Source organism: Miscanthus floridulus, chromosome 8 (genome assembly GCF_019320115.1).
Source record: "Miscanthus floridulus cultivar M001 chromosome 8, ASM1932011v1, whole genome shotgun sequence".
Lineage (NCBI taxonomy): Eukaryota > Viridiplantae > Streptophyta > Magnoliopsida > Poales > Poaceae > Miscanthus > Miscanthus floridulus.
In genome coordinates this window covers 43,464,524-43,476,847 of record NC_089587.1, presented here as the reverse complement: position 1 = coordinate 43,476,847, position 12,324 = coordinate 43,464,524, and the positions used below count along the sequence as shown (strand labels likewise).

At 41.3% G+C, this 12,324-nt stretch overlaps 1 protein-coding gene across 1 annotated transcript; it reads right to left on the bottom strand.

Moving 5' to 3' along the window:
- Window positions 1-7,867: 7,867 nt before the first annotated feature.
- Window positions 7,868-12,085, bottom strand: LOC136468959 (pathogenesis-related protein PR-1 type-like). The gene is made up of 2 exons (XM_066467342.1): window positions 11,975-12,085; window positions 7,868-8,281 (listed from the first exon to the last, which is right to left on the bottom strand). The coding sequence occupies exons 1-2, from the start codon at window positions 12,083-12,085 to the stop codon at window positions 7,868-7,870; spliced, it is 525 nt and encodes a 174-aa protein (XP_066323439.1).
- Window positions 12,086-12,324: the final 239 nt, after the last annotated feature.

Below are 12,324 nucleotides of genomic sequence, written 5' to 3'. Positions count from 1 at the left end.
TTTTGTTTTGTGTAGTCCATTTATGTGATTTGCCTCTGCCACCTTATCAAACACGCCCTTGCCTTTGGTGGCTGCATATGCCACAATTGCAACGTTCTTACTTGTTCTGTAACCTTGGAGCCAGCTATGGTAGCTAATGATGAATTGATTATTAGTCTGAGGCCTATTAGTTCTAACAACACCAGTTGTATGGTTTAATTCTAAACTGTTATTGTAATGGATGTCCATCTATGTTTCATTTGGAATTACTCCTATCCATGTATTACTTCATTTGTGCTTCCTGACTATGGGCTAGGCCGAGCTACCCAGCTACCAAACACAATCTCAGTTTGGTAGTTGGAGTTAGTTGGTCCCTTCAGCCTGGCTGCATGAAGAGAATCAAACACAATCTTAGTGTGGCCTGGCCCATTTGGTACATGGTGCCAAACATGAGCACTCACTACCAGAAACTAGGTGTTTGCCGAGTGCAAGATTGTTTGCCGAGTGCATTATATCGGGCACTCGGCAAAGAAGCTCTTTGTCGAGTGCTTTAAAAATTACTCAGCAAAAAAGGCAAAAAACGCTCGATAAAGTTTGGCATTCGGCAAACCAGAAACAAAACACTCGGCAAAAGCTAGGCACTCGGCAAAGAACCACCACGTGGACAATCGTTAGTCCGTGTGACGTCCGTTAGTACGTTTGTCGAGTGTCCGTTAGTGGAAACACTCGGCAAACAAATACACTCGGCAAAGAAATATGTTTGTCGAGTGTATTTGTTTGGCACTCGGCAAAGAAACCAGGTTGCCGAGTGTAATTATTTGGCACTCGGCAAAGAAATATGTTTGCCGAGTGTATTTGTTTGGCACTCGGCAAAGAAATAAGTTTTTTTCTCTTCTGACCTTGAAACTTTTTCTGCTCTCCACATACAACATGTGGTACTCCAAGTTAAGATTTGGTATATTTTTGGACCTGTTTGCTATATTTAATTAATTTATTGAATTTCAAGGAATTTTTTTGGTATAAGTCAAATTTGAACTGCAAGTGATTCAAATAATAGAATAAAATGAGTAGAAAATGATATTCATGTTAGTAACTCCATTGTGAGACCTTACCCGGGAAATGAAAAGAAATTTTGAACATCTTGTTCAGGAAACAAGACCACAAACGTGTGGCCGAATGATTTTTAAATTCTAAAAAAGCAAACAAAGTCTGAAAATCATGAGATTTGTCAAGATGTGATGATATCATACGTGGAGGCTATGGTAAAAAAATTGAGAAGGTTTTGTATAATTTGCCACGTACGATGTTTACAAACCGAAGTATCTCAGAAGAAGAATTATCGCGTTGAGAACGATTCGGTAAGATTTGGAGTCAAAGTGATGGTCGAATTAGGGTTTGGCTTCAAAAATTTTTGCATAGGCAATAGAGAACATAGATTATTTCATGTGAAATTTTGTTATTTTTATATCCATTTGATAATTTTAATTTATTAAGTGCAATTATAGAATTTTAATTGATATAAATTAAATTTGAGCTGTAACTGCATAAAATAATGGAATAATAATCCAAGAAAAATCAAATATTTATTGTTGAGTTAATTTGACAAGGTATTTTCAAAATACATCGGAATAAATTGAGAAAAACACGGCCTGGAAAAGAAGGAGAAGAAGGAAAATGAAAAAAAAAAGGTTTGCCAAGTGCCCATTATCTGGCACTCGGCAAAGCTGGCATTTTGCCGAGTGCTAGACATGGGACACTCGGCAAACCCGCTCACCGGCCCCACACAGGCACAGTAGTTTAGGGTTTGAAAATGAAAAAAACAAAATGTGTTTGCCGAGTGCTAGATCACAGGCACTCGGCAAACATCCTGATAACCACCCCAGGCCGGCCTTAACCACATGCACACATGCACACACATAGCCACCCACACACACACGCATCCCGCCGTCGCCCCCTACCCCCGGCGTCCCGCCCCCGGCACTCCCTGCCGAGGCGTGGGTGCAGCCGGCCTCGGATCACCAGCGCGAGTGGCGACGCGCAAGCCACCAGCTCAGGTCCCTTACGCGCCCGGTCCCCGCCGCCCCCGGCACGCCCGCCACTGGCCTCCTGGAGCCCCGCCCCCAGCGCTCCCTGTCCTGCCCTACCCCTCCCTGCCGTGGCATGGGTGCGGCCGGCCTCGGGTCGCTGGTGCGAGCGGTGATGCACAAGCCACCGGCTCAGGTCCCTTGCGCGGTAGGCCACCAGCGCAGATCCCTGCAACCAGCCAACAAGCAAGGCAGCGGGCTCTAGGCGACGCGGGGGTCCCAGCGCGGCAGCGGGCTCCAGGCGACGCGGCATCCTCTTGTCGTAGCAGCAAAAGAATATGTACTGTTTATCCTCTTGTCGTAGCAGCAAAAGAATAGGTAGACACTGTGATACTCCTGCACATAAAGCAAAAGGGCCTTGTATTCGATCCCCAAACTATGCTCATTCATGAGTGCCCCCACACAGATTACTATATGTGGTGCTATGTCAATTTGCATTGCTTCAATTTCAGTACTACTTATTCCATTAGAAATTTACCATGTATTTTCAGGAATCATCACGAAGAACTGATCCCAAATAAGTAACGGCTAAGGAGTAAAAAAAAGGTATGTAATTTCAGCAATAGCTTTCATGTAATCTGGCATCACTTATTTCCAATCATTTGAATTTAGCTAAACTTCTATGTGGCTCACTATGCCGCACCCTGCCCTACCCTGCCACCGCCGTCCGCCATGCCCTCCCGCCGCCCCCCACCTTGGACCTGCCGTGGTTTTGCAAGGTATAAGATGTGTATGTGGTTGTTGAACATCGTGTCGTTGGTTTGGTGTGTATGTAGTTGTCGGCCATTGTGCCGTTGGTTTATTGCAGGTTTGGTTACCTCACCGTGCACGGGAGGTGTTGCCGAAATTTACAATTGACACTATTATGTTCGTTTGTTGCAGGAGAGACTATTGCAAAGATCATTCCCCACCGTCCTCGACTCGTCACTTTGCAGGACAGCAAGGTGAGGCATCATACACCCCTCTTTCCGTATGATGTTCGTATATCACGTAACCTAGCTAGGTGTCTCCCGTTCGAAAGAGATACGGTTGGAAATATGCATATCTTTGCATATCTATAACCGTATCTATTTCGAATTGTCCACGTTTTTTGGACAACCCAAGGATGTGTAGATGGGGTTAGTTTCCATGCTCTACTCCAATCCGAGACAGAGTTTCGATAGCATCTCCCTGTTGTTCTCTGGATACACAATCTCCCTGCCAGGACGTGTATTTGGAGAACAACGGGGAGGTGCTGCCGAAATTCTGTCTCGAATAGGAGTAGAGCATGGAAAGTAACCCCATCTACACATCCTTGGGTGGGATTAGGACTTATCTTCACCTATTAGACCGCCACGTAGGAACCTATAGATGTAATTGATTTTTATATTACTTGCTGATATGTTAGAGGATGGATGATTGTGAGTGGATGTACACGGGCCGCTCTAGTCAGGGTTCGTTCACCGATGAATGGATTGAGAAGACCGACGCTTTCTTGGAACTAGCATTAGCAAGGGTTAAAGGAGCGCATGCCACTTGGTGTCCCTGTAGTATTTGTGCAAACACACATAGACAAACAAAGGTGGTCATGGGTAAACATCTTTACAAGAATGGATTTATGATGGACTATACCCGGTGGATCTACCATGGTGAATCCGATCGTGTGAGAGATGAGGTAGTGAGACAACGCATCGAGAATTATGATGTCGGTGCTGGGGTAGAAGATATGTTAAATGACTATCATGAAGCACACTTCGATGAAGGACGTAGGGAGGAGGAGCTAGAGGCAACCACAAAGGTGTATTACTATATGTTGTCTACGGCACAACAACCCCTTCATGGACATACCAAGGTTTCTCAACTGGATGCCATTACACGCCTAATGGCTGTAAAGTCCCAATTTAGCTTGAATCGAGAAGCCTTCGATGTTATGCTGACAGATTTTGGTAGCCTGCTCCCGGATGGTCACATCCTGCCAAAGAGCATGTATGAGGCACAGAAACTCCTTCGTGCACTTAAGATGCCATATGAGTAGATACATGTTTGTTCGAAGACATGCATCGTATTTAGGAAAGAACATGTGGAAGCAAAGTATTGTGTGAAGTGTAAATCCTCTTGGTTCCTGTAGGTAGACTCTAGTGATTGTCAGAAGAGGCAACTCATCGTCCCCGTGAAGATCCTACAGTACCTTCCATTCATACCGAGGATCTAGCGGCTTTATATGACTGAGGAATCCGTGAAACAGATGACATGGCACAAATACGGATGTTAATACAATCTTGAGAAGCTAGTGCATCCATCCGATGGTGAAGCGTGGACATTGTTTGATATGATTCATCGTGAGAAAGCTCTAGAGGCTCGTAATGTACATGTTGTGCTGGTAACAGATGGGTTCAATCCTTATGGAATGGTGGCTGCCTCATACACTTGTTGGCCCATGTTCGTTATCCCTCTCAATCTCCCGCCTGGCGTCCTATTTCAACGACAGAACATATTCTTGTCGTTGATAATTTCTGAACACCCGGGGAATAATATGCGTGTGTACATGGAGCCTCTGATTGATGATTTGATCTATGATTTGGTCCGTGCAGAGGATGGAGGCAGAGCGGCAAGGATGGAGGCAGAGCGGCTCTAGATGTTTGAATATATGAGGGGTATTTACGTTGCAATCGGTCAACCTCCGCCACCGATGCCAGTCCCTCCTCTTCAACCTGCTCTAAATACCGTTTCAGGCACTGTGAGTCACTTCACAACCTTATAATCACCGTTTCTAGTTTATGCAGAATCAATCTTACAAACATGCCTAGACACTAGAAACTAGAAACTAGGAATAAACTAGAAACTAGAGATAAATTAGAAACTAGAAACTAGAATGATTTATAGTTTACAAACTAGAAATAAACTAGAAACTAGAATGATTTATCTCTTTTCCTTTGTGCAGAATCAATCAACGGCATCGAATGAGCCTCATGACCTAGCGTGGTCACAGTGGACACCGTGGCCTCCTCAGTGACTACTTGTGATTTTATTTGCATTTGCATTTGTGGATTACTTGACTACTCAGTGGACACCATTGCACTCAGTGAAATTTATTTGCATTTGTGGTTGTGAATGAACCTACTTGTGATTATGAAGTTTATTTACATTTATGTGTTGTCGACATATCTATATGAACTGTCTGTGATGCTTATTGTGAACTATGTTTGATGCATGTAATGTTTATTTGAGTGGGGTACGTTATACGTGACCGAACCATAAAAACTGAAAATATATGGTCGCTTTGCCGAGTGTTACAATCGGCAAAGAGGCCTTTTGCCGAGTGCCAAGGTAAAAACACTCGGCAAAGAGGACACATGACCAAAATATGTACATTCTAGGCCAGTCTTTGCCGAGTGTCCGGGATTTGACACTCAGCAAAGCAACCATATTTGTCGACTGTCCAGGATTTGACACTCGGCAAATCAGTCATGTTTGCCGAGTGTCAGTGCCTGGACTCTTGGCAAACCAGGGCATATTTGCCAAGTGTTAGAGCTTGGGCACTCGACAAACATGGCTGCTTTGCCGAGTGTCAAATCCCGAACACTCGGCAAATGCGCCATGACCGTCTCTGCACCGTCACGTTACTTTTTTTTTGTCAAGCGTCGGTTTCAGCTCTCGGCAAAGTATTTGCCGAGTGTTCGATAAAAAACACTCGGCAAAGAGACGTTTGCCGGCACCGTAGATGCCGTGTGCTGTTTGTCGAGTGTTACACTCGACAAATCCTTTGCCGGGTGTTTTTTGCGGTAGTGACTTGCACCACTATAGACAGGCCTAGGCCTATCCGGCGGACCGAGCCGGCCTCAGCCACCTTATCAAACACGCCCTAGCTGTATTGTTGAATGAGCTACTTTTTTCTCTTCTCTCCAAAAAGAACTAGAAGCCGGCGAAGCCACAGAAGCCACATCCAGGAAGCTTCACCGGCTTTCTTGAGCCATTTGTACGGTGCAAAAAATTTGGAGAAGCCCAAGCCCTCATAAACTATGCCAAAGAGGTGCTGAGTTAGCTTCATCGCAATTTACCAGCTTCAGTAGATGTTGCATTATTGACAACAGAAAAACATTTTGGAGACAGTCAAGCATCCTTCCGATGTTAGGATAAGATCTCCATCGTTTTAACACTCCTGTTATAACAGTCCAAGTCATATTTAAATCTTTTTTCTGTTGTTTCATGTGGTCATTACATCGTACTTCCTCCATCCCTAGAAAGTCATTTTATTTTGTCATATCAAATCATCTTAAGTTTGACTCAGTTTCCGGTGACCAAATCATTATGTGAGTTTCATGGTGACTACATTGTAGAGCGCAATCATCCAAAACGAAGATGTTAGAGTGATAGAGTTTCAGGTGACCAAACGACCATATCATTCAAATAACATCTGCTTCGGTAGTGGGGTTTATGTGAACAATCACATGTCAAACAAATAAACACAAATGGGGCAGGGCGCGAGGGCTGGCGGCGGGAGGAGCGGCGCGGGGCGCGCGTTGCCGGAGCTGGCGTGGCCGGAGGCTCCCTGAGCGGCCATGGCTGCTCCCGCGAGGAGCTCGCGTGGGGAGCTCTAGTAGGGGAGGAGCTCCGCGGCCATGACGTGGTCTTATTTTTCTGGGTACCGTTTTGTTAGATAGATTGAGAGCTATCACAGTAGGGGAGATTTTGTGGGGTTAGTTTAGCAATGAAAACAACGGTCCATTAGTAGAGTAGGTTTGGCAAATTCGTCCTCCTCATTTTGATCTAATTTTAAACTGAGTATTTGGGACCATAAATGAATTCAAATAAAAAAGTTATCAATTACAAAGTTGTATAACTTTTTGAGATCTACAACTTTCTTTTTGTTCGTTTCTCCATCCGAGGTTGTTTGCAAAATTCAAATTTCAAATGTGAGAACTTCCAACATAATTTTTCTTACATAAATGATTTCAAATAAAAAATTTGCCAACTACGAAGTTCTATAACTTTTCAAGATTTGCATCTTTCGTTTTGGTCGTTTCTCCATATAAGGTAGTTTAAAAAATTCAATTTTTAATATGTAATTCTACTGTTCAGCGCCTATTTGTAGCGACGACTCTAGATCCAGCCGCCTCTATAAATCAATTTGTTGAGGCGGCTGGATCTAGAGCCGTCCCTACAAATAGGGTCATTTATAGAGGCGGCTGAAATTATCAGCCGCCCCTACAAATGTATTTCTAGTGACAGCTGGTTTTGTGAACCATTTTTAGAAGGGATTTTAGATTGAGCCGCCTCTAAAAAAATGCATTTCTTCAAATGCTTTTTTAGTAGTGAAAAACAACTTTGATCGCTACTCTTTGCTATAAAATATTTATAAAACATAGTCAATATATACTTTTATAAAACCATATTTTGAGATGAATCTACTTACATCACTTCCATATTTTTAAATTCAACCTAAAAGAATTTATCTACGGTCAAAGTTTAAAATGTTTGACTTACGACAACCTCAAAACTTCTTTAGAAACATGGAGGGAGTACTTTGCATTACATTTTATTGCATTTTCCATTTAGAGGGAGGGAGGAAGGGTGTCATCACTAACTCATGGCGTACACACGACACAAGCACATTTAAACAGTGATGATATTATCATCAATATCTGTTTATTTTTATTCCAAACTTAAGGCACAAAATACATTATTTATATATATAGTGTTACATCTGGATTGCATAGGTAAATGAAGCAAACATGCGTTACATTAGGGGTACCATAGCATAGTTAGATAGATATATTCGTAGTACTGGTATATTAATTACCCACACCAATTAAGCCAGCAGGCCCCTAGAATGGACGCTGGTTGAGAACGTTGCCTGCTGGTGTATAGTAGCAGTTGATGAAAACGCCGCCATTCACACACTTGGCGCGCGCGCAGCCAATGGCCTTGGTATCGCGCCCAACCACCTGGGTGTAGTGCCCACACCTGAGCTCCTCTGGCCGTCCAATGCACCATGTCTGCACGGTCTCGGCCACCGTCAAGTCACTGCCAGGTGCGCCCACCATGATGTTTTCACCGTAGCCCAAGCTATCGCGCGTGGCCTGGTCCGTGTGGGTGAGCCCGCAGTCAGCGGCACGGACCGCCGCGTAGGCACGCGCGTACCTCACCGCGGTCTCGTCCCAGACCACGTCCTCGACGCCCACCTCGCGACGGGCGGCGTTGTGGAGCGCCACGAACTCCTGGTCCTGCTGATCCGTGGTCTAACCCATGGAGGTGGAAGCCATACACTACTTAAAAAAACGTTTGTAGCACGGTACAATCTTTTTAGTGACAGCTGATGATGGAGTCGCCCCAATAGTGGACATGCTCGGCACCTATGATACCAGCCGCCCCTACAAATAGCACAGTAGGGGCAGCTAATGATACGATCGAGCCGCCCCTACAAATGGGTCGATTTGTAGGGGTGGCTCACTCACCAGCCACCCCCGGTGTTGTGACTTGTAGGGGCGGTTCAATCACCAGCCGCCCCTACAAATCACGCTTGTTCATCATTGATCATCATGAACAGTTGTGATTTTTCTTTTTAATCTCTGCCTAAAATTTATAACTAGTCTTTCTCCCTCATACTAACTCCAAATGTGATGATTTTTTTCCTCAAAATTTTTAAAATCATGCCCTATCAAGTACCGTGTTGATTTGGTCATTCTTTTCGTTTGACAAAGTTTGAGTAATTCAAAATTTCAAATTTAAAAAATAACAAGTTCTAGCAAGATTTTGAAACACCAAATGATTTTAGCTGAAAAAATGATGAATATCAAAGATGTATAAATCATCAAGATCTAAAACTTTTATTTTGTTATTTCTTCATCTGACAAAGTGATAGTAAACATTGTTCACAAATCAACATGTCTCGCATATAGTTCATGAAACTATGAGTGATATGTGAATTTGTGAACAATGTTTATTAAAACTTTGTCAAATGAAGAAGTGACCAAAATAAAAGTTGTAGATAGTGATGATTTCAATAACTTTTATGTTCGTGACTTTTATGTTGAAATCATTTAAGGTTTCAAAATCTTGTTTGAAGTTGTTATTTATTAAAATGCAAAATTTGAACTGTTCAAATTTTGTCAAATAAAAATATGACCAAAATAAAAGTTGTAGATAGCGATGTGTTCAACAACTTTTATATTTATCATCTTTATAGCTGAAATTATTTAGTGTTTGAAAATCAGGTTTGAAGTTGTCATTTTCTAAAATTCAAAATTTGAATTGTCCAAAATTAGTGGCAAAGATAGATGACCAGACTAAAATAATAGAGCGTGATTTTAGAAAATTTTAGGAAAAAAACCATCATATTTGGAGTTAGTATGAGAGAGAAAAACTAGTAACAAGTTTCAGCCACAGATTAAAAAGAGAAATCACACTTATTTATCATTGATCATCATGAACAGTTGTGATTTTTCTTTTTAATCTCTGCGTAAAATTTGTAACTAGCCTTCTCCCCCGTACTAACTCTAAATGTGATGTTTTGTTCTCCTAAAATTTTCTAAAATCATGCTCTATCAAGTACCGTGTTGATTTGGTCATTCTTTTCGTTTGACAAAGTTTAGACAATTCAAATTTTCAAATTTAAAAAATGACAAGTTCTCACAAGATTTTGAAACACCAAATGATTTCAGCTGAAAAAGTGATAAATACCAAAGATGTAGAAATCATCAATATCTACAACTTTTATTTTGGTTATCTCTTCGTCTGACAAAGTGATAGTAAACATTGTTCATAAATCAACATGTCTTGCATATAGTTCATGAAACTATGAGTAATATATGAATTTGTGAACAATGTTTACAAACACTTTGTCAAATGAAGAAGTGACCAAAATAAACTTTGTAGATAATGATGAGTTCAACAACTTTTATATTCACGACTTTTGTAGTTGAAATCATTTAAGGTTTTAGAATCTTGTTTGAAGTTGTCATTTATTGGAATTCAAAATTTGAACTATTCAAATTTTATCAAATGAAAAGATGACCAACATAAAAGTTGTAGATAGTGATGTGTTCAACAACTTTTATATTAATCACCTTTACAGCTGAAATCATTTAGTGGTTGAAAATCAGGTTTAAAGTTGTTATTTTCTGAAATTCAAAATTTAAATTGTCCAAAATTAGTGACAAAACATATATGACTAGGCTAAAATGATAGAGCCTGATTTTAAAAAAAATTGGAAAAAAAACCATCACATTTGGAGTTAGTACGAGGAAGAAAAACTAGTTACAAGTTTCAGCCACAGATTAAAAAGAGAAATCACACTTGATCATCATTTATCATCATGAACAGTTATGATTTTTCTTTTTAATCTCTAGGTAAAATTTGTAACTAGTCTTTCTCTCTCGTACTAACTCTAAGTGTGATGATTTTTTTTCTCAAATTTTCTAAAATCATGCACTATCAAGTACCATGTTGATTTGGTCATTCTTTTCGTTTGACAAAGTTGGAGCAATTTAAATTTTTAAATTTAAAAAAATTACAAGTTCTAACAAGATTTTGAAATACTAAATGATTTCAGGTGAAAAAGTGATGAATACCAAAGATGTATAACTCATTAAGATCTACAACTTTTATTTTAGTTATTTCTTAATCTGACAAAGTGATAGTAAATATTGTTCACAAATCAACATGTCTCTCATATAGTTCATGAAACTATGAGTGATATATGAATTTATGAACAATGTTTACTAACTCTTTGTCATATGAAGATGTGACCAAAATAAAAGTTGTAGATAGTGATGAGTTCAACAACTTTTATGTTCATGACTTTTATAGTTGAAATCATTTAAGGTTTCAAAATCTTTTTGAAGTTGTCATGTGTTCAAATTTTGTCAAATCAAAAGATGACCAAAATAAAAGTTGTAGATAGTGACGTGTTCAACAATTTTTATGTTCATGACTTTCTTATTTGAGATCATTTAAGGTTTTAAAATCTTGTTTGAAGTTGTCATTTATTGAAATTCAAATTTTAAACTATTCAAATTTTGTCAAATGAAAAGATGATCAAAATAAAAGTTGTAGATAGTGATGTGTTCAACAACTTTTATGTTCATGACTTTCTTATTTGAAATCATTTAAGTTTTCAAAATCTTGTTTGAAGTTGTCATTTATTGAAATTCAAAATTTAAACTTTTCAAATTTTGTCAAATGAAAAGATGACCAAAATATAAGTTGTACATCTTGATGAGTTCTACAACTTTAATGTTTACAATATTTTTATTTTAGATCATTTTTTATCTTAAAATTCAATTCGAAGTTCACAAATTCAAATTTTAAAATTTTTAAATATACTTTTTTATTTTAAATATATATATAAGCAAGTAATTTTTTATGTGTATGGAAAAATATAGCAAATTATTTTTATTACATTTATATATACATTTACACGTTTATAAAAAAATATCAAATAGTAATATTTAAAAATATGCAAAAAATATTTGTATGGGCGGCTGAATAAAAAACCACCCCTATAAATATATTTATAGGGGTGGCTGGTCTCAAGTATATATTCTAGAGCACAGTCGGCCCACTCATCCCCTCTTCTCTCTCTTACGCTCCCGTGTCGCGACACGAGCGAGGCGACGGCGCAGGGCGACCTCGGTGGTGGCCGGCCCTCCGCGCGGCGGCAGCCACCCTTGTCCTCTTCCTTCTCCTCCTCCTCCTCCTGGTCCTCCACCACTACCCATCCTCCTGGCGACGTAAGGCAGCGGGTCGTAGTGGCGCGAACGGCAGCCTAGGGTTTGGCCCCTCCGGCGTCGGTCGTCCCCACAGGCGCGCACCACCACGGCGGCATGCAGGTCGTTCCCACGGACTGTCCCCAATGGTGGCGCCCCAGGGACGGCCAATCCCGGCGTAGCGGCCCTTAGCGCCGCCTACTTCCTCGACGTCCACGAGCTTGCCTTCTTCGTGGCCGCGCAGGTTGCTAGCGGCGGCGTCCAGTTCGCCGGGTGGCCCTGCGTGGTCGCCGTCATCGGGAACTGGTTTGGCCACGCCTCCAAGCGCACCATCATGGGGGTGTGGAACTCGCACACCTCTGTCGGGAACATCGTCGGCTCGGTCCTCGCCGTGGTCGTGCTCGAGTTTGGATGGGGCTGGTCCTTCTTGGTTCCTGCGGTCGTCATCGCGGCGCTCGGAGTTGTCGTGCTAGTGTTCTTGGTCGCGCACCCGAGCGAGGCTGGCTTGGAGGTGGAGGTAATGGAGGTTGAGATGAATGGGGATGGTGGGGAGGAAGTAGGGCTGCTTGGGGAGG